Source organism: Bos grunniens, chromosome 21 (genome assembly GCF_055505025.1).
Source record: "Bos grunniens cultivar Pamir isolate PY7600 chromosome 21, Bosgru_T2T1.0, whole genome shotgun sequence".
NCBI classification, from domain to species: Eukaryota; Metazoa; Chordata; class Mammalia; order Artiodactyla; family Bovidae; genus Bos; species Bos grunniens.
Window position 1 is genome coordinate 38,340,713 of NC_141185.1, and position 23,716 is coordinate 38,364,428.

General features: G+C 38.3%; 1 protein-coding gene across 2 annotated transcripts; it reads right to left on the reverse strand.

Annotated features, from left to right (window-relative positions):
* Nucleotides 1-4,418: 4,418 nt before the first annotated feature.
* Nucleotides 4,419-22,307, reverse strand: RCN2 (reticulocalbin 2). Of its 2 annotated transcripts, none has more exons than XM_086363973.1 (7): nucleotides 21,971-22,307; nucleotides 21,473-21,578; nucleotides 18,283-18,479; nucleotides 10,704-10,805; nucleotides 7,283-7,379; nucleotides 5,777-5,919; nucleotides 4,419-5,266 (listed from the first exon to the last, which is right to left on the reverse strand). In XM_086363973.1, exons 1-7 carry the CDS (start codon nucleotides 22,112-22,114, stop codon nucleotides 5,114-5,116), a joined length of 942 nt encoding a protein of 313 aa, XP_086220099.1. In that variant the 5' UTR covers nucleotides 22,115-22,307; the 3' UTR covers nucleotides 4,419-5,113. The 2 variants fall into 2 exon arrangements, with proteins under 2 accessions (XP_086220099.1, XP_086220098.1); XM_086363972.1 differs by having other exon boundaries at nucleotides 10,704-10,817.
* Between the last annotated feature and the right edge of the window lie 1,409 nt (nucleotides 22,308-23,716).

The following is a 23,716-nucleotide window of genomic DNA, read 5'->3' on the forward strand; positions in this document are numbered from 1 at the left end:
CTAGAACTGATAAAACTCACAAGGCCTAAGGAAGACTTCTACAACCTCGGATATACAAGTCTCTCCATGCAAACAGCTCTCACTAAATGTGAATTCAGTCAAAATTTGCAAACCATAATGAAGGTGAGTCAGTGGACTGACAAATGGGACAACACCTAGAACCAATAAAATAATCTCAAAGATACTTAAACATAAATATATTTAAACATCCAAAGGGGGGGGGGAAATCATTTTTAAATGAGACTGCAAGTCAAGAACAGGCTAAGAGACATTAAAAAAAATTACAGTCATTGAAACAAACTGATATTATGTCAGCTTTCTCTCATCTTGTGCCATTAGTAAATTCATTCAGTAAATATCTACTATGTGCTAATCACATACTGGCCACTAGAAACGCAAGGATAAAGATACAGGAGTAGTCCTCAAGAAACTTTTATTTCATTCCTTTAACTTTATGCAAGATTTTTATATATTGATTTATCTAAAGCACATTGATTTGTAGATAAACTGTTATACTTTTTCTCTTTGTCATACAGGAAACTTTATGTTTATCATGTTTTTAAATTGAGCAGGAGAGTGGCATTAATACAAATCACCCTCATCTTCCCTTCTCTAGGCTCTCAGTTCGTTGCTTTGCTTTGGTGGGTTGTTTGGGAGTAAGTTTTGCTGAGGTGTTGGGGTATAAAAAGCAGAAGGGCAGAAGGAGCACAGCTGGAGGACTAATTGCTGTAGTATGGTGAGGTGAAATACCTGTAAATAGCTAGTCAGAGCTCAGCCTTAGCTTAGCCCAACTTCCCTTTCCTTATCACCATGGATGCAAGATCACAATTAAAGGTAATCAAGATTTTTTTTTTTTAGAGTACGCTAACAAAATCATTCACTTGCATGAGGTCATTTGTTGTTACATGGAACAACAAAGCATCAATTCAGACAGGCCAGCAGCTGGCACAAAGAAAACCCACCTTTGTTCATGCTTTTAGTGTGTTCTTGTAATGGGATGGTCTCTTTACGTCTGTTACCAACCATTATTAATGGGACCACAGAGCAGAAGAGTGATGTCTTCTGTTCTTTGAAAACTGGCCTCAGAAGAGAAGAAAAATAACTTTGTAGAACAGAAAACAAAACTAGGGTGTTTTTTTTCTTGTTTAATCTTATTTTTTTCACAAAACCAAGATTAAAGGCTATGTGAATTTTTTAAATCCCTTTAACCATTTTTTTTTCTTTTCTCCCTTTAACCATTTTTAAAGTTTCAAGAATTTAAATGGTTTACTTTCTGTAGCTGATGAACTGTCTTTGGTTAATTTGCAATAAAGATATGGTGAAGTCCAGGTTGCAATAAATTTGCAATTAAGATATGGTGAACATGCACTGTGAAAGTGCGTTTTCCTTTGTACTTGAATTTTTTTTTTTTTCCAAATAAAACTGAGACATTTTAGTAGCTATTCTGCATGCCCTTAAGTAGCTGAGCTACTCACTGATATTAATTGTAAAAAATTTCATAGCAGTCAGAACATCTGGCCAAATATTTATTTGACAAAAACTCAATGTTGAAATGAAGCACATTGGTTATCACACTTGTTTCAAGAACTTGACTCTAATTTGCTTTCCCAAATAATTTTTTAAACTTGAAAAGATCTTATAGAAGTTTTTTAAAGAAGAAATTTCTCACTTAAAAGGAAATACAGTAACACAAAAACCTGAGAGATAAATGCATAATTTAATGCATAAATTTAAAACTGCAAAGGAACCTAAAAAGGACATATACTGTAATAATTCCAACTATGTGATGTCTGGAAAAGGCAAAACTAAGGAGACAGTAAGTTTAGTGTTTGCCAGGGGTTGGGGTGGAAGACTAATGAATAAAGGCAGAGCAGAGAGGATTTTAGGGCAGTGAAACTACTCTGTAGAAAGGTAGATATGTCATTATACATTTGTCCAGACCCACAGAATGTACATTAAGAGCAAATCCTAAACTGTGGTCTTTGGGTGATAATAATGTCCTACCAGACTTCTCCATCCATGGGATTCTCCAGGCAAGAATAGTGGAGTGGGTTACCATTTCCTTCTCCAATGTGTCAATGTAGGTTCATCAGTTGTAACAAATACACCACTCTGGTGAGGGATTTTGATAGTAGAGGTGGCTGTGTATGTGTGAAGAGCAGAGTTTATGGGAATGACTACCTTTTGCTCAATTTTGTTGTGAATTTAAGACTGCTAAGACTAAAATAAAGTCGATTAAAAAAAAAAAAAAACAAAGCAAAGAACTAAGTAAGGCTAACTCAATGTCCTCGCTTCTTTTAAGTTCACATCACAAACTATAAAGTCATTTTCTGTCCTGTATATTTGCCCAATCAGAAACAGGTATGAACTGATTTGTGTATGTACTGTCAGCTTTTCCATTTTGAAGTAGTACCTAGAGTCAAACAAAGGAAGTTATTAAGTCCTTCAACCAGAATCAGCTAATAATTCAAAAAGTCTCATTCTATAAGAATAAATTCAAATTATCCTATTTCTATTAAAATAAAAATAAAAGCTTTATTTTTAAAGAGGCTTGTTTAAAATCCAAATGAAAGCATTAAAAATAAACTTTTCTATTTTGAATTAGCAAAAGAAATAAACTTTTCTATTTTGAATTAGCAAAAGAAATAAACTTTTCTATTCTGAATTATAGAAACTCTGTTCAAAGCAGGTTTTTTTCTCTGTACGCTTATAAAAGCCAATTATTTAATACTAAATCTTCTGTTAGTAAGGATAGGCTGTGCTCTTACCAAAATCTTAGCAGCTTAATAAAAGTCTTATTTTTTGATCATGCAAAGTCCACTGAGGGTCCATCTGACCTTTCTGGGGTCACTCAGTAATCAAGACTACTTCGGGACTTTCCATAAAGAATCCACCTGCCAGTGCAGGGGATGTGGGTTCAATCCCTGGTCTGGGAAGATTTCACATGCAACTAAGCCATACAACATAACTGCTGAGCCTGCACTCTAGAGCCCCTGCTCTGCAACAAGAGAAGCCACTGCAAGAGAAGCCCGCACATGGCAAGGATGAGTAGCCTTCAGCTTGCAGCAACTAGAGAAAGCCTGTGCACAGCAACGAAGACACAGCGCAGCCAAAAAGCAGGAAACCTTTAAAAAGACTACTTTGATCCTGTGGCTTCACCATTTCAAGTAAGGCGTCCTCTACAACAGCTTCACCATTTCAAGTAAGGCGTCCTCTACAACACCAGGGCAAAGGCACGGCAAAGGTTTGTCACTGGTCTGCTTTGGGAATGACGTATACTACTTCCACTCACATTTAATTGGTTAGAACCAGCCCTTGTTCACCCACATGGGGGCTGGAAAATATAATTTCTTTATGCCAGGGATTAAAGAAGTACAGATATGGATGACCACTAATAATGTCACCAAAATTCTTATATCCACGTGAAATCAAGGCTGAATGTAGAATGCTAATTCTTAACTCATCAGATTAAAATAAAAGCTGTATCTGATCCTCTAACAATTCTGGTATAGATTTTGGAGAATCTAGTAAGAAAAACAAATGATTAGCATGCTAATCAAACTAGTAATTCCAAATATCCTGATTTCAGTGAGGTTGACAAATGGCAGATGAGTGATAATTGTGTATCTTTTAATTCTTAAGGAACCAGACAAGTATCATAAGTTAAAATGAAAACCATGTACTTTAGCCATCAGGGTAAGCAAGCTATTATTAAAGTGTGAGAGTTTATAATCTGTATTCACAACTCACATCAGCAAAAACGGGAGCAATAGAGAGGTAAGCAGACAGTTAATTCTATCAGAAAAGAGTTTCAGGTTTTCTCTAATACTCATAAAGACTAGCTGAGTCTCCCAATGCTGTGCGTGCTATAAAAGAGAGAACTTCAGATTAGAAAAAGATTAACAGAATGCATAGTTGACCTCTTCACCCACAAATACAGGTTATTTAAGAAAATAGAAACTGTGAGTTAAAGCTGGGAAATAAATTTCTCACCTTCTCACTTTTCTTACTCCCCACAAAGGTAACAAGCTAACTTCCTGAATAAGGTTAAAACTGACTACATAGGTACGGACAAATGCTTATCAAGTGTGACTTTAATTTCAGTATGACTGATCTCAGGCTCTACTGGTAATTTCAACCCGTGCAATCCTTACGATTGTTTCCAGCCCGAAAGAGTGAGACCACATTTGCTATACTAGCAACTGAAATGTGTCAGGTGTACATTCAATTACAATATGATTCTTTTATCCAAAAGAACCAAAATAAGAATATGCAGCAAGAATATAATTTAACAAAGTTTTGAGAACATTCACTTCTCAAATACAGGAATGAATGAGGTGAGGTAATGTATAATACAACAAAACTTTTGCTGAATTCAAGGTTTACCTGAAAGATCAAATAAAAATCAAACAAACATATAAAAAGATAGGACATTTCATTTTTAATCAGTCAAAAAAAAGAAACAGAAAAGAGTTCTGGACAAAGTCAAATTCCACACACCGTAATGCTATAGTTACACATTAAATATAATTACTATCTATACATATGCAAAAATATAAAGTTCTATTTCATACAATAAAACCCTTTATAGAAACCATTTTAAAATTAAGCAGAACTTCTCAACATTAATATGTGAGGTATAAGTCCTTCTAAGGTTCCTTTAAAGGTTTTAAAACAAAATGCTAAATCTAAAAACAATGTCCTTCTGTCAGTTCCCAAGTTAAACCTACTTAAAACAAAAAATTGATAGCTTAGTCACATACTACTTAAATAATATTGTTCAGGCATCTCTGAAATCCTGTGTTTTTTTTTTCAAGTATGGAAACAGAACTCAAATATTTCACAATACAGTACTAAACAGATGGACTATTTAGGAAAGACTTTTTTGTCATATGGTACAACATTGTTTCATTTCTTCAATGCATTTGGAAATAAATATCAGGCTTTTGTTTTACTTTTCTCCTAAAAGGCCAAAACTATAATGTACATTAAGATAATTTTGACTCTGGTAAGACTTAAGAGTGTAAAATATAACATCAACATTTTATCACAAAAGTAAAGCTGGTAACAAACTATAAAAGGAGCCCGTGCTCTACTCAGATACACCCGGGGATCAAAGCTCGTCATGATAAAAGTATTCATCATGAAGCTGTCTGCCGTAATCTGTGGCTTCACTTGTAAGAAACAAGTCCTGGTTCTCCAGAATCTCTTCTTCAGAGAGCTTTCGGTCACTATTCAAATCCATCTCATCAATTAGATGACGAGCCTTTAAAATAAAACAAAAACGTGTCAAGTGTAATAAGTATTTTTCAGCAAGATGTTCACATTTTAATGGGATCTGATTTGTCAAAATCATTCAGGTATACCAAGTACTCATTATTGTCTAAGTACCTAAGAGTATGAACTATCATGACTGGGTCTGTCTACAGCATTTCTCATCACCTCCTTTCTTAATTTCTGCTGGGTTCTGTCTCCTCCCAACTCAAACCCAATTCAGGATATCTCAAAGACAAGGAAAATTAGTATAACCCATTTTGAGCCCCAGAGGTAAATACAAACTTTTATTATTCTATTGTACTATTGAATTCATATATAATACCATCCTAACTTCCTTGTCTCTTTGACAGTCTAAAACAGATCATAGATTTAAATCAAGAAATAGCAATGCATTGATCCTAAATAACTCCACTACTTCCTTCTTTGGCTTAAGATTCTGAATTTCCTTTACTACAATAGCACAAATTTGGGGATGAGAGAATCCTTCTGTAATACTTACCTCTTCCTGGGCAATGCCCTGGTTATTGGGTACAACCCAGGACAACAGTTCTTGTGGATCAAGTCTGCCATCAGCATCTCTGTCATAATCATTCATGAATCTATCTTTCTCAACAAGTATCCACTCTGGATCTTCACTTGCGGCTATTAATATATTAATATTAAAAAAAGAACATAAACATGCATACACAAGAATATCACACATATCCCATAAGAAGTCTGGTATAGCCCCAGATAGAGGAAATGAATTTAAAGCTTACCACATAAAGGAGGCCCAAAGAAACAAAGCACTTCACTGAAAAGGGCTGAAATAAGCGCAAACTCTATAGTAATTTTCAAAAGTGATACTCAGAGTTTTAAAATTGTTGCACAGAGGGAGGGAGGGAGATGAGAAGGAGGTTCAAAAGGGAGGGGACATATGTAAAACTGCTGCATAGGGACCTCCCTGGCAGACCAGGGCTTGGGCCTCTGTGCTCCCACTGCAGGCACCGTGGGTTCAACGCCCTGGGGGCGGATCTAGGATCCCACATGCTGTGTGATGTGGCCAAAAAGAAAAAACATCAGCTTTATTATAAAACTGTTCTGGGATAAAACTCAACTGAAAAAGTGAAAAAAAACAAACAAACATGAAAGTCTATGTAGCATGCGTCGAACCTGGCGGTGGGAGGGGGGTTCAGGAGGGGGAGCACGTGCACACCCGTGGCGGATTCATGTTGATGTATGGCAAAACCAATACAATATTGTAAAGTAACTAGCCTCCAATTAAAATAAATAAATTTATATTAAAAATACATAAATAAACAGATGGAGATTAACAAAAAGTCTATGTACAAATCTCATGGAGAAAAAAAATTTTTTTAAGTGTTACATATTATCACAAACTAGTAATTTTGCTAACTGCTGCTACTTGTTCTGATATTGTTTGCCCAAGTCTGAAGTGGGAAATGGTTTTATGAACATCATGTGACTAAATCTTCCTGTGTGTTCTCACAATGTGTGTTCTTACAAAGTAATGCCATAGGTAATTTTAAAGTGACATTCATAGTAAGTGATGCTAAGCAAAAATTCTGAAAAGACAGCTGCTTATATGAAAAGCTGCATATAAAACCTCCTTAAATTTTAAACAGTAAGCCATTTTCCACAGTCTTACTCTAGTATTTATAGGATTTTATTTTTCTCTTCGAAGATCTACATGCAAAGGTACAGGAGTCTGTTTAAAAATATCAACCTTTACTTCCTCAGCCATCTGAACTGATAATTACATTGTACTTGTTTGAAACGGAAGAAAAATGCTTGGCTCTATATGAGGAACTAGAAGTGGGCAAAACAGCATTCTCAGACAAGCTGTAAGCCCCTTTGTTTCACCAGTATTTTATTGAACTGAACAAGGAGGTATGAGGCCCAGTTCTTCTTCCATTTTCCTCTGTCAAACAGAGCTCTCAGTGAGCAAGACTATCTTCCAATCTCTTCCTTTTCCCCTTCCTCCCACACACCCCAGCCTACTTACTCGGGTCCCGCCTGTAGTCACCAAGAAATTCTTCCAAACTAACAAATCCATCACCATCTTTGTCATGTTCTTCTAAAGCCTCTTGAATGACAAATTCCTATTGCATGTATGTTCACCAAAAAGAAAAAAAACCTGTCACAAAAGTTTCAATTCCATCACCATCTGAATCAACCCTACTATAGAATTATTGAATTATTTCTACTATAATTAATTAATCCTACTATAGAAATAATTAACCTAATTATTCTTTAGGAATAATTATTTTGTCTATACTTGCCACACAATCTTTCCCAACACTGGAATTTAGAAGCAGGAATAAAACCCCAAATATTAACAGCTTAGAATTTAACATCCTTAAGCTTCTATTATTGAGCACTCTACCTCACCCTCCTGAATAACCTTGGCAATAAACTCACATTTCTATTTTCTGCACATTACCTCCTTCTGAAGAATGATATATCTTATATTACCTTTGTCTTCTTTAATTTCACTTTCCTGTCAATCCATTAACAAGCCAAGAGAACCCTCATCTCAGATGTCTCTGCATAGCACTGTTGCCTGAAATGGGTCAGTACCCTATGAAACTTCAACTTCCTTGCTTCCTCTTCCACCCATCCACCCTCATCCACCCTAGACTGCCCCCAAATCGGTTCCTGACTCTTTCTAAGGCTCCTTACCAACTAATCCCTTCTGACCCAAAGATCACGCCCTTTCTAGTTATGCTTTCCCAAGACGACCTGCTCCACTGCTTCCCTTACTACACTCCTGTGTCCCCTTGGACCCTTTTCTAATTATGCCTGTCCTCATGCTATACGTCAGACCCACATCACTTTCTCCTTTATTCCAGAATCAGAGGAAGATACAAAAATAGAAACCTAATCCTTATAAATTTATTTTTTGCCACTTCTGTGGGCTCTCACTGCAGCTTGGAAGTCTCTCTCTGCCTCAGCTTCCCTAACACTCTATGGCTGTTTTTTGACATCTCTATTTTCTCTAAGCCTTACCCCAATTCTCTCCAACATGCTCTTGGCAAAGACTTCCTGTTTTTCTAAGCATGGGAGAGGTCTTCTGAAATCCTTCCTTGTTTCCCAGCACTGCATCCTCACCTTTAACCATCTGTATTTTGATGCCTGTTCCTTTCATCCTTCTCTTTGATCTCAGCAGTTAAAGCTCTGCCCCTCTTCTCTAGGATGAAGCCCTCAACTGTCTTCCTAGATCCCATACTTCCCCACTTCCTGAGAGCTTTCTTTTACTCTTAACTCCAGCTTCTCCAACCCTTTCCACTAGCTCCTTCTTCCGTGCCTTTAAAAACAGCCAAGTTCCCATGACTCTGCTGCACTCATTAACCACCATCCTGGTCTTTCTTTTCCTCTCAGAGGTTACAGCTACTGTTCTCATTTCCTCATTACCTGCTGCTGCCTGAATACTTTTTCAGCCTGGATTCCAGAACCATAACTACAGTGAAACATATTCTCAAAAGTCTCTTATTGTAGTCAAATCCAGGGGCTTTATCTACATCTGCATGAAACAACACTTAAGTAGAAGTTGTTGGGTTTTGTTGTTTTTTTTTAATCAAATATAACAGATTTTCGATACAGAAACCAGGGGATGTTAACTTGGAGACCCAAAGATTAGTTTTGGAGAGAAGATCTGAGAATCTCTTGAAATTATAACCCAGTATTTTATGTGTATGAACATGGACATGTTCAGGACTTTTCTGGGGCAGGGTATACAGCTTGCATCAGATTTTTTTAAAGGAGTCTGTGATCCAATAAAAGAATCACTGATCAAACTGATTATTCCTGCATTCAAGTAATCCTCTTGGGAAACAAAGACATTTCAAGAATGCTGCCTTGGTTAAAATAATTTTTAAAATTATGTGAACGAAAATATTTTTAAATTCCAACTTTTAATTCAAAGTAGAATCACTTAGTTGATCTTATATTCTGCCCTTTTCCTATCCTATATACCCTTAAAGGGGAAACAAGGAAAAAAAGATCCACGAAGACAATTAAGGTAAACAGAAATTAATGAAGCTGCTCTGAATGAGACACCGTCTTATGATCACCCATCTTGTGTGCTGCCATCAACTCCAACTCAGCACAAAGACCATCCTTTCCCATCCCGACATATCCCATTCTGTGATGGTACTGCTTTTGTATCGTTGTTACTCAAGCTTCCAACCTCAGAGTCATTTCTGATTCTTGCCCTCTTCCCCTCCCATGCTACATCAGTCAACATTCCTGTCTGCTTTCTTCAAAATGTTGGTCACTCATCAATTCATTCCATTGCCACTTAATATTCCAGGGCTATACACATAATGCCTAAATTATTTCATTGCTGTCACTGGTCATTTCCCTTCTCAGTCTTCAACTGTTCCTTATTCCCCAGATAATCAAGATCCAACATCCTCCGCCTACCATGCTAGGGCTCAATTAGCTTATCTCCACTTAATTCTGGCACTTAAACAAACTGTGCCCAGCAATGTTCTCAAACTAGGTCATGTACTTTGTGGAAAGTTAAGAAATCCAAAGCCTCACAATGGCAAGAGAAATGGCACTGATGGTGGTGTCTTGCCACCGAGTTAGAGAGAAAAATATATCTGCAGTCCTGCTATCAAGGCAGGGACATCCAACCATGACCCATTAAGCACAAAGCTACATCTTCCCTCCCTGAAATGTCCAGGGAACCAAGCCACACAGCTGGGGGTGATGCCAGGCAACAGACCTCAATGTAAACATTTAGTCTGTTTTTTAAAAGCCATTTCTTATGTTAAAGTTTACTCTCCAATATGATAGTTTCTGCTCCCAAGAAGTTTACCTAGTCATAGCAGGGACTTAATCACTGTTGAATTATACCCTGAGTTCAACAAAATTTTGAAAAGCTGGTACTTCTTTTAAGTACTAAAGGGATGAGAGGACTCATTATGCCTAAAGTTGCAAAAACATTGTTAGTCATTAGCAGTTGCATCCCCCCACCTCATCCCACCCCCATACCCTATGAAAAGGGATCTAAATATGATAGTGTTCCCAGACCAAAAGTTTTCACAAGTAACCCTGTAAACTAAACAGCAAGTTCTGGTGTTACTGATATTGAAACACCTGAGAAAAGTCTGAAAGCTACAAAACGACAAGGAAGGCGCTGAAGGTAACCCAGTTATGAAAGAGAAACTAGCCGGGCAAAGACGGATACACATACACACTTCAGAGACTGAAGAAAACCTCATTCCTTACCTTCTCCCGCCCTGTACACACCCCCACTCCACCAGAAAACCTCCGTCTTCCCACCCTTTTTCTGAAGCAAGGAAAAGTTTAGATCATCTCCTAAAATTCTGTTTTGTATATAATTTATTTTCATTACTATGTAAAAGTTTTAAAGTTTTGGCTATTCAATAGTTATCTTGAAGTTTTTTCTTCCTTACCGTCATATAATCAACTTCTTCAGGATGCTCAAAAGCAATAAACTCTTCAAGGTTCAAGCCAGGGCCTGAATCCTGGTTAGCTTTTTCAAATCGCTTCTTGTCCTTTAAATGAAGCTTTGAAAATTAAATATTGAACATTTAAAGGTTTTCTCATTCATCCCATAATGTCATTAAAAAATACTTTGAAAAATACAAGCTATGTGAACTCTAAAGTACATTTATATCCATTATCACATTTAATCTTCACATCATCCCTTTGATGGTAATTTGGGCAAATAACAAGCATTTACTAGAAGCAGTACAGCGACACAGGGAGACTCAGATCTGAATTCCAGCAATGCCACTTATTAACTTGTTACTTACGGCAAACTGCTTAACCTCTTTGGGCTCCTCAACTATACAACTGGGATAATTTGACACCAAAAACAACAGAAGCAAAAATAAACAAGTGGGACTACATCAAACTAAAAGGCTTCTGCACAGCCAAAGAAATCGTCAAGAAAATGAAAGCTACTGAATGGGAGAAAATATTTGCAAATCATCTATCTGATAAGGGGCTAATATCCAAAATATATAGAGAACTCGTACAACTCAATAGAAAAACAAACAGTCCAACTACAAAAATGGGCAGGTCTGAATAGACATTTTCTGAATACATACAGATGGCCAACAGGCACGTGAAAAGATGCTCAGCATCATAAATCATCAGGGAAATGCAAACCAAAACCACAGTGAGGCACACCTGACACCTGGATGCTATACAACAAGACAGTCCAGCAATTCCACTTCTGGGTATTTGTCTAAAGAAAATGAAAATACTAACTCAAAAAGATATACAAGCCTCTATGTTCACTGCAGCATTATTTACAATAGCCAACACATGGGAACAGCCTATATCCACTGATGGATAAATGGATAAAGAAATTACATAATATATTCCACTAATATATATAAGAATATTACTCAGCCATAAAGAATAAAATCTTGTCATTTAAGACAACATGGATATATACCTCAAGGGCATTACGCTTTGTGAAATAAGTCAGAGAAAGACAAATACTGTATGACCTTGCATATGTAGAATCTAAAAACAAACAAACAAAAAGTTCACAAAAACAAAACCCAAAAAACAAAAACAAAAAACCAAGTTCACAGATAGAGAGAACAGACAGGTGGCTGCCAGAAGTGGCTGGTAGGGAAGTGAGAGAAATCAGTGAACTATTTTTTGTTTTTTTTTTTAGTTTAAATAAACTGAACAATTCATAATAAGAAAAAAATCTCTATTAAGCAACTGGGATGAGAATTCCTATCAAGCAATTAGAAAACATATTAGATATTCAATGTTACATGTTACTATTATTGATAGAAAAATTGAGATTAAAATGATTTATTGAAAGGGATGTCAGGAAAACAACTAAAATATATTGAACTTGGATCCCTCCTGTTCTTTCTACAACACTACACACTACCTTCTTTAACAATCACAGCAACTTTTTGAATGCCCCCAAAGCAATGACTTTAGACTATGTATTAGTTCTTGGTGTGCCTATTTCTGTTTCTGGTCTTCAAAATGACTTTTCAAAAACACTGTACCAGGTTTCAAATACTCCTCTTATGAGGATACTTTTGGTAAATATTTGGAAGTCTACTCTTCATAGGCTGTTTATAGTGCTAATTCTGTATGTCCAGATAAACACATCAAAAGCTGAAAAGCCCCTATCTTGGGGTTGAGCTAAATAATCATACCATTTTCTACTTTGTCATGCCCATCTTCCTTTTCTTTCCCCTCAAGTACACTCTGGTAGGAAACCAAGCAGTAGCGACTATTAGGAGAAAAGCGACTTTTAATCAATTTTCTCAAAGGTAATTCTGTAATTAAGAGTATTGGAAGCCAATAGTGGCATATTGCTAATCCTGCATACATTCTGAGAAATTTCTAGGAATAACTTTCCTTTTTATAAACTGATGTGTATTAAATCACACATTTTTTTAAAAAGCACAATTTCAAATATTTTAGAAGCTTTTAATTTATGTGTTTCACTGTTGAAAAGAAATGCTCTTCTCAATTTTCTAGAATACTAAAGGTTGGGTAGCACTCGTTTACTGAAACAGTAGTTCTTTTACGATGACTGAGTTACAGTGAAGGCTCACTTCTTTCCCCAAAGAATTTGTCTTTTAAATACCCAGATTCCACTAGCCAGTTATATTCATCCAATCATGGCAGGAAAAAAACATGTTTCCAAATAGCTGCTTTTAACTTAATGTTTCATAATTTTAAATAACTAGACTAAATAATGTACATGTTATGTTCAGGTTTAACATGGGGAAAAGTAGAAAAACAAGAATTTGAGGTACTTAGCTGAGTCAATCAAGTTTTTTTAATAAATCACTATTCAAAATACTAAAGTGCTTAGATTTCCTTATGAAAGAACCCTTCAATCTGGAGCAAAAAGGTCCATGTTTCAGCAGAGGGAGCTGATTTCGGCCAAATTTGCCTATGGAAAGAAAGGATCTCTTTCAATAGCTGAGATTTCTTAAAAAAAAAAAAAAGAAAAAAAGTACTTTTCTCATTTACATTTCTCAGGTTTTTAAAAAATAATGTGATTTTTAAAAGTCTTATTCATGGTCATTTAAAGAACACAATTTATTAGAGACTCATATTAAAGAAGCTAATACACCAAGACTTTGTCCAAAGGGGCAAATTTCTAAAAGACGACCACAAAGGACTGTCAGTTTCATAAAACCTCAACACTTTTTTTTCTGTATAAAACCCTTGTGTTCTAGTGCATAGAAAGTACTATGCACAGTAGTAAAAAGATAGAAACTACTATAGTCATTTATTTTTACATTGTAACAGAAACTTGTGAAGAACAAAACTGCCATCTTTTGGTAGACTAAAGATTTTACATGAGGAAATCTATAACCTGTGATAACTGAACAAAAGTCTAGGTCTTAAGATTCTGATTAGCCACATGCATGATTATATCCTACACAAATAAATCCTGCTTACACATGCACATTCGCAGCTGGCTTTAGAAGTTATAGGAATGGAGCTTTTGCCAGGTAGGTCCTCAAACTTTAATTATCCTGCTTAAAAGTGCTGACTATACTTGTTCATCAGGTCATAAAGAAATACTTTTTTTCCGGCATCTCACAGCCTGCGAGTCATTATTCCAGGTTATCTCTATTCTCTATATGAAAACATTAAAAGTAACATATAATTCAGCTATCAAATTGATTTTTGGTTTTTAATAGGCTTCCATACAGAAACATTTTATTTGGACATCCAATTACTTTTTATGATTATTTTATGGTACAATGTTTAAGCTGTAACTTTGATCAAGATCGATACATTCTTCATCCTTTTATTTTTTATTTTGCAGAATCATGCAATTGTGTCTGGGTTCATTTTTACACCCCACATCCACTTTTAGTGGGTCATATTTGTAAATATATATATATATATAATTCTAACAAAGTATTATAAATAGAATTTCATGTAGAGACATATTCCTATGTTGTTGAAGAATAAGCAACAGGACCAATAGGACTCCCATTGAGAAGTGTTCATTTCAGGGACCCATTAATTCCTGTAGGCTATAAGGTCCATCTAATTCATTCTTTAAAAGTACAGTCTTATAATCAACATGTCCGGAGTACCTGGGTGGGAAACACAGCATTAAAATCAGACATCTTTAAAAAAAACCAAACTGCTCATCAACAGTTTATGTAACAAGTCACGTACTTCTTCGAAGTAAAGATTTTCTTCTCAATACCATCATGTATTATTACATTCCACCCTGCTCCACTCTCCAAAGAATATAGATTTTTAAAAACTACACAATTTCCCTACTTTTTGATGGGATAATAATTAAATCTTTTGAGTGAAAAACAAACAAACAAACACAGAATCTACTTCTGGTAAGATTTTAAAATACTGTATTTAACATTTGTATTATTCCTTGGCAAAGAAGTCATAATGTCACACCATGGTTTGGTTTTAAGAAAAAATCTTGGAATGTGAACGATGCTTTTAAGATGAGTTAATTCCTATAGTAAAGGAGAATAACTAGCAGACAAATTCTAGATCTCATCGTCATCTGTTTTCTTTTTAGCACTAAGTAGTGAAAAGACTGATTTACACTCTTTTCAGTCTGCTGTAAGATGAAGACCCAAATAAGGAGAAAAGAGGATACTTTCCCCCTATATATTAAATCTTATCTACTCTAAAGCTGATAGTTAACAAATGCTTAAACAACTTCCAAAAGCTGATTGTATGTAAGTATTAGAGATAAACATGTGACTCACATGTTTTCTTCAACAATTTCTTTCAAATTAACATAGAAGGATTTACCAGTTCAACTGCTACTATTTATTACTATTTCTCCATACTGTTTTCATCCCCATTTTTAGATAGGAGGACACTGAGGCACAGGAGGGTTAATTTAACCCAAGGCACACCACTGTCACGTGGTGCTGCGTGCATGCTCAGTCCTGTCTGATGCTTTGCGACCCTTTGGACTGCAGCCCGCCAGTCCGTCTCCTCCAGGGGATCTTCCCAACCCAGGGACTGAACTCGCATTTCCTCCAGCTCCTGAATTGCAAGTGGATTCTTTAGCTGCCAAAGCACTGGGGAAGCCCTTGCTGAATGTAAAGCCAAGTTGACTGGCCCCAGAGCTGGAGTCCTTACCCTCCACACTCGTGGTACAGGCACAGCACATGCATAATCATGTCAACCACAAATTGGCACTTGCCATGGGTGCCTGCCATCTACCTCTACAAGAATTAAATCATGTGCTGCTGCAGCTGCTGGGCTCCAGCACCCTCTGAAGGAGCTCAAGATGGACAGCAGAAGCCAGGCACTCTGCGTTCTGGGAAAACTGGCAGGACAGGTCTTCAGATAGTTAGATATTCTCAGGAGATAATTTTATGAGCCCAATTCTTATATCTCCTCATCTCTAGAAAAGCACTAAAATCCTTCATGGTTGACAACTGTTTCTCATGACTAGCAGAAGCTTCATAAGACCAGCAGAAACTTTCTAAAAAAATTAATGTGCTTGACTGTATGTACTCCCCCTTTACCCAAATCACATATATACTGTCCTTTCCTTCCCCGCTGCCTCTTTGGAGCAGTTTCTCAGAGCTATCTGAGGCGCTGTCTCCCAGGCTGCAGTCCTCATATTGCCTCAAATAAAACTTAACACACAACTCTCAATTGTGCATTTTTTTAGTCGACAATCCTTAGCAGAGAAACAACCAATTTCGAGTTAGTGATGACCTACAGAGTTCAAGTGGTTCTTAAATAAATACCATATACAATGCTACAATATGGCCACAGTAAAAACTAAATTGTAGATGCCAATAGAGGAAGCTCAAAAGTTTTCAAAGCACCCTTGACTAATATTTTGGGACATGACCTTTGCAAATAGTTGTTTGAGTTTATTTTTTCCACATACAACAACCTCTTTTTAAAAAAAGTCTTTAAAATTACCTCTGAAATACAAAGTATTCACAATATCAATTTTTAAGGCTTATAGTAATTTGTCTTAAAGAGTTCCTACTAATTACTAAGTAAAGTCTTTAAAAAAGTTCCTATTAATTCCTAAATATGTCTTCCTCAATTCTGCTTAAGAAGTATTTCAACAAATTAAACCATGAGACACAACACAACTCACAGTAATACTGAATCTTTAAAAATAAGTTATTTTAAATGGTGCAGCCACTATGGAAGACAGTGTTGCAGTTCCTCAGAAATTTAAAAACAGAATTACTATATATGAACTAGCAATTCCACTTCTGGATGTACCCACAAAAGAATTAAAGGCAGGATCTCAAAGAGGTATTTGTACATCCATGTTCATAGCAACATTACTCCCAATAGCCAAAAAGATGAAGCAACTCAACTCACCATTGATTGATGGATGGATAACAAAATGTGATATATACATATACTGGAATATTATTGTCTTTAAAAGGAAATTTTGACACATAGTATGACCTGGACAAATCTTGAGACTGCTAAGTGAAATAAGCTAATCACAAAAAATATACTGTATGATTCCACTTACATGAGGCACCTAGAATACAGTAAGTCTCATTCATATGAACCTTCAAGTTGCAAACTTTCAAAGATGTGAACGTGTGTTTTCATGTCCAATCACTTAAGCTAATTCACAGGTCTGGCGTCCATTGTCACATGCATGCATCCTCTCCAAGTGCTTATGCTTTTGTGTACCTTACTGTACAGTATGTACAGAGTACGGGCTTTGAAGGTGGCATTAGAGGTAAAGAACCAGCCTGCCAATGCAGAAGACGTAAGAGACGCAGGTTCGACCCCTGGGTCGGAAGATGCCCTGGAGAAGGAAATGGCAACCTACTCCAGTATTCTTGCCTGGAAAATCCCATGGACAAAGCAGCCTGGCATTGCAAAGTCAGACATGACTGAAGCAACTCAGCATGCATGCAGGCACTGTATAAAATACGGTAGTACAGTCTCCTTATTTCAAGCCCAATATGTCCAGAGGCAAGCATAAAAGAAGCAGTACGTAGCTGGAACTACTGTACTTTTCAAGGTACTATACTGTAAAATTAAAGTTGTTTTATTTTCTTGTATTTTTGTGTGTATTATTTGTGCAAAAAGTATTATAAACCTATTATAATACTGTATAGCTGATTTGTGTTTGTTGGGTACAGGCTAACTTTGTTGAACTTATGAATGCACTTTTGGAATGGAACTCGTTCATATGTTGGGGAATTACTGTAGTTGAATTCAGAGGCACAAAGTAAAGCGGTGATTGCCAGGGGCTGGGGGAAGTGGAAACGGGGAGTTATTTGAGGCTTCCTGGTGGTTCAGATGGTAGACAATGTGCGTGCAATGCAGGGGACCTGGGTTTGATCCCTGGGTGGAAAAGATTCCCTGGAGAAGGGAATGGAAACCCACTCCAGTATTCTTGCCTGGAGAATTCCATGGACAAAGGAGGCTGGCAGCCTACAGTCCATGGGGTTGCAAAGAGTCAGACACGACTAAGTGACTAACACTTTAATGGGTTTAGAGTTTCAGTTTTGCAAGATGAAATAAATTCTGGAGATTGGTTGCCTAACAGTGTGAATATAATAAAAAAATATGGAACTGCACACTTAAAAATAGTAAAATGGTAAATTTTATGTGTATCTTACCACAATTTAAAAAATGTTTATTTTATATAAATACTTAAAATGGTACTTAAAAATGGGAATAGGCCTCTATAATCTTCCTAATAAATATGATACAAAACCAACCATTCAATAACACAATAAAATAAAATATTATGAAACATATTCAAAATACACTAAAAAAGCAAACCAGGAAATGAGAACAAATGATGCAGCTAAGAAAAAGATGCAGGGATAATTGAGGTAGTCCAGAATAAGAGTCCTAAATTTGGCTAGAAAGGAAACATCAAAATGACCACTGAGGTGGAACAGGTGATTGCCTAGAGAACAAGGCAATCCAGTCGATGACCTCAGGGTTCTTGTGCTCACTCATGCAGGAAACTGAACTGATATAATCAAAAGAAAAAGCTTGTGCACACATACTCACCTGCCTAAAAGACTCCTCTTCTGCATCATCGAGAGCAGTGTTCTCAACAAAGTCGATCACCCGATCATACATCTGAATGTTGTATTCATCCCATGACACACTACCATCACTGTTTTTATCATACTCAATAAACTGTTGTTTCGCTTCTTGCATAGCATAATGTTTAAAAGACATTTGAATCCATGAACTGAGTTCACCTATGAGAATTTCCCAGAACACAATGAATGTGACAGTAATTCTGATACTTAAGAGTAGTGAGGATTTCTAAACATTCTTTAAAAGAAAAAAAAAAAAATTTTAGTGTTTATAAATATTTGAGTGAGAATTGGTTTAGCTGCGTTCATAGAAATAGGAGTAGGAGACAAGGAGAGCTGTGTATATGTGATCAACCCAGAACGTAAGCCCTTTGAGTATGGAGAGTTTTGGTATATTTTGTTCACTAAGGTACTCCAAATGACTAGAAAGCACCGGGCTCAAGAAGTATTTATTAAATAAACTACCAATTGGCCAAGAAAGCACTTGACTTTTAAAACATATTATCCAAAAAATTGCAGATAACTTTTGCTAATTGGGCTTTCCTGATAGCTCAGTTGGTAAAGAATCTGTTCCAATGCAGGAGACCCTGGTTTGATTCCTAGGTTGGGAAGATCCACTAGAGAAGAGATAGGCTACCCACTCCAGTATTCTTGGGCTTCCCTTGTGGCTCAGCTGGTAAAGAATCCACCTGCAATGCAGGAGACCTGAGTTTGATCCCTGGGTTGGGAAGATCCCTTGGAGAGGGAAAAGGCTACTCACTCAAGTATTCTGGCCTAGAGAGTTCCATGGACTGTATAGTCCATGGGATCACAAAGAGTTGGACACGACTGAGCAACTTTTACTTTGCTAATTATCACAGACCTCTCAGGAAGCACAAATATTTGAATAGCTACCCACTTAATACGTATTAGAAAAAAGTGTTCTTCATTTACAAAAGTAATATAAAGTTTAAAATACATTTTACATTGAGTTGAATCAAGACTATATTAAGGAAATAATAGATAAGTAAGTATGATCTAACTTCTGAAAAATGCACTCAAGTGACTGAAGTTTGAGAAACATTGTTACAGTATATTACCATTAACTATGTCAAATCATCTGGAGGAAATTTTAACAAAGTTATGGGTAGCAATTATGATTTGCGCGTGTCTTGTAATAGCTTTGTCTTAACTGGGTATCTGAAAACATGGAGGAAAAGTTTCTAAATCTCAAATGTCCACTTTCAAATCAACTTTTAAAAATCTATCTTAAAATACTTAAAAATATCTATAGAGATATTTTGGAGAAGGAAATGGCAACCCACTCCAGTGTCCTTGCCTTGAGAATCCCAGGGACGGGGGAGCCTGGTGGGCTGCCGTCTATGGGGTCGCACAGAGTCGGACATGACTGAAGCGACTTAGCAGCAGCAGAGATATTTAGTATATGCATCATAGAAAAAAAGGGATGAGGGGAGAAAAATGTGCGTATTTGTAAGAATAGCAAGAGTACCCATTTGGTTTAAAGATAATACACCATTTAGTTTAAAGAATGGTACTCCTCTGTTAGTTTGAGGGAAGTCAGGTGAATAGAGAAAAGTAAAGATACTTTTGTCTCTCCTGAAACTTTAAATTGGGATAGAATAATTATGGTAACCATGGAACAATTACTTTATACCAAGTCCTCTACAGATGCTGTCTCTAATCTTCAAAACAAGGCAATTATAATCATTGCTTTACAGTTCAGGAAATTGATATTAGAAATTGAGGACTCATAACTGATAAGCAGCAGAGTCCAGATTCAAACCCCATGTTTGGCTTCAAAGCCCAAACTCTTTCCACTGAACTTTGCTGTCTCTCAAGAACCCGAGTCCAGTCATGGCCCTTAACGTGCAAATAAGCAAAACTTCCTGAAGAGTCCTCAAGTGGAATGATCGTCCAGGCATAACAGGGTACAGAATGGAACAGAGGCCAGAAACAGGGCTTCACACTTCAGCTCTGCTGTTAGAGGTAAGTTTACCCTCTCAAGGTTTTGTTTTCTCATCTACTAAATGAAGATTTGGACTAAGTTCCTTTTAATTTTAATTTTTTAAAAGCTTACTGTTAAATTTTGGAGCATATATAGGCCCTTACAGATAAATGCCACCAAGTTTTCCAAATCATCTTGCGCACTCTCTAATGTATCCAAAGATGGACCTATTCTTATTGGATAATTAGCCTAGAGGCTCTGTTGTTCACATAGAAGGAACAAAGCCTTAATATTGGTGACCACACCTGAGGGCACTTCAATGACAACACATCTTGAATTTACCAATCAGGTTGTAATTCTCTCTAGCAACTTCATTCTTCAGATGTTGAGCACCATTTAAATGAGAGTTATAGCAAAACAGTTCCTGAATTTTTGTTGAGGATCAATTTGGAAAAGTTGATAGGGTTCTTCAAATGAATGAAGCAATGGGGAGAGGCAGCTATTTATTTAGACTATTCTTTTAATAATCTGTGCATTTCGTTCCTGACTCTAGAACCTATCTAAGAGCACTCATTTTTTTTTTTTTTTTTAAGTGAAGGATATTAAAGACTGAATTAAGGGCAGGAGATATGGATTCTAATCCTGGTTTTGCCACTCATTTGAGCAAGGTACGTACGCCTCTGGGTTTCAATTTCTTCACCCCTACAAAAAGAGGTGGACATAATGATTATATGGTTCCTACCGAGTTATAATCATGTGTCATAAATACAATTCACACGCAACAGGTCCTTTTCTACTTGCTTATAAAAAGAAGCAAGTTCTTAAGATTCTAATGAAGCATTTATCAAAAGAGCAATAAACTTAATGCCTTAAGGCTTTAGTTTGTTTCTCCAAAATGAATTACATTGTTGACACTGATAAAAAGTCATGTGAGGAGTTTCGGCAATTGCTCTAGGTATGACCTGAACACCGTGTAGGGTCAATGATGCTTATGTATTACGGGAGAAAGCACTGAGCTTTACTTGGTATCCTATGTCTAAAGATTTGGAGGTATAAAACCTACTCACCATGTCCTTTTTCCCCTCTCACATATCATCTCTAACTGATTGCAACACTAGTCATCTACACTCAACAGACACCCTGCTTAAATGTTTGCATTTGTCTCCTACAAAGGGCTGTCTCCATTGTTAGTTGTGTAGGACGTCCTTACTTTCGGTGAGAAAGCCATCTGAGTCCAAGTCAATTTTCTTTATGATTGACTTCAGTCTTTTGTGTTGCTCTTCGGGGGAGAGTTTAACATATTCATCGACTTCTTCCTTTGGGAGGTAAGCGATATACAGAGGGGATCACGCATTACTATCAGGAGGGCAAAATGGTGGAGAAAAACAGAGCTATTAGAGACCTCCCTTGCGGAGGGCTTTTGGGGTGACCCATATCTGCTCTCCAAGGGCCCTCCCCCAATGATCCCCTCAGTAACCCTGCCCCTTGTAGGGAAAGTAGAAGGGATCTGGCTCTTGGGCCGCATTGTTTTGACGCGCTTACAGACTCCGGGGTCCATCGGAGAGTGAGCGGCGCCCCGCCCGGCCCCCATTGTCAGGCTGCCCCGACCAGGCCTCGCCCGGCAGCCCCCTTTGTCCCGCGGGGACAAAGCCCGCGGCAGCCGCGCTGCGAGGCCCGACCCTCCCAGCCCCGGGTCTGGCCGCCTCACCTGGCCGCCCAGCAGCGCCTCGCGGTCATAGTCGGCGCGGTGCTCGCTCTGCTGGTAGCGCAGCTCCTCGGCTTCCCCGGCGCCGGCTGCCGCGGCGCACAGCAGCAGCAGCCCCAGCGTGGCGGGCCTCGGGCCCAGCTGCATCGCGCCGGCCAGCCGCGGACACACAGAAAGGCGAGGAGGGAAGCAGGCGGGGCCCAAGCCAGCGGCGGCGCTCGAATGAGCGCTGCAGAGAGGCGGCGCGGCGTACGTACGGAGGTGGGAACGGAATGCGGAGAGGTCCGTGGCCTCAGTAACTAGAGCGACGTAACGCGGAGGCCCGAGCCCCAACTGCGATGGTGAAACTGGCCAGGCCGAGGCCTATATAGCCTCGGCGGGAGGGGGGGGGGGCGGGGAGGGGGCGGGGCTCCAGGCCGCGCCGCTGATTGGGTACCACGGCGCTGGGGGTGGGCCGCGGCGATGTGGCGATCTGCAGCGGGCCCAGAGGTTCCCGGAGGCTGGCGGTCGCGGCCGGGAGGGGAGACCCCCGGGGGAGCCTTTCCTTGCGCCACGACACCCTCCAGAAGACACGCCCTCACTCCACCCTCGCCCTGTCTCTGTCAGTCAGCCTCATTCCTGCCCGAAGGTCCCTGTCTACTCCATGTAACCGACCCTGCTTCCATCAATGAGAAAGGCTGCAGATCTGGATGAAAAGGCAATGGCACCCCTCTCCAGTACTCTTGCCTGGAAAATCCCATGGACGGAGGAGCCTGGTAGGCTGCAGTCCATGGGGTCGCTAAGAGTCAGACACGACTGAGCGACTTCACTTTGACTTTTCACTTTCATGCCTTGGAGGAGGAAATGGCAACCCACTCCAGTGTTCTTGCCTGGAGAATCCCATGGACAGAGGAGCCTGGTGGCCTGCCGTCTATGGGGTCGCACAGAGTCGGACACGACTGAAGCGACTTAGCAGCAGCAGCAGCAGGAAAATCTTTGTATTTCCAAGTCTTTAATGTATCTCTACTTACTTATTTGACCAGAGCAGAACGAATGAACCCGGGTACTGAAGCCAGATGTTTTGTATCTGATGCTCAATTTCTCGATTTACAAGTTCTGTGACCTTCGCTAAGTTTGATGTTGTTTAGTCGCTAAGTCGCTTCCTACTCTTTGCGACCCCATGGACTGTAGCCTACCAGGCTCCTATGTCCATGGGATTTTTCCAGGTAAGAATACTGGAGTGGGTTGCCGTGCCCCTCTCCAAGGGGTCATCCGCACCCAGGGTCGGAACCCGCACCTCCTGCTTTGGTATGCGGATTCTTTACCACTGTCCCTAAGTGAAATGTATAATTCAGTAAATTATACATATGTATATTTTGTATGTAATATTAAACAAATTATGTAAATTAAACAAATTATGTTTAAGACATAAATTATTCTTTAAGATTAGCATATACTTGGCCTACTTAATATTGCTCTGCAGGAGACCTGAGGCTCCTTCTCACAACCGAGTCCCAAACATTCCCTGCCACCTGCCTGGAGAGCTGGCACTCAGGATACTTACCATCCAGGCATTTAAGAAATATTGACACCTTTTGTATAGTTATAACTGGACATGGAACAACAGACCGGTTCCAAATAAAGAAAGGAGTTCGTCAAGGCTGTATATTGTCACCCTGCTTATTTAACTTATATGTACAGTATATCATGAGAAACGCTGGGCTGGATGAAGCACAAGCTGGAATCAAGATTACAGGGAGAAATATCAAT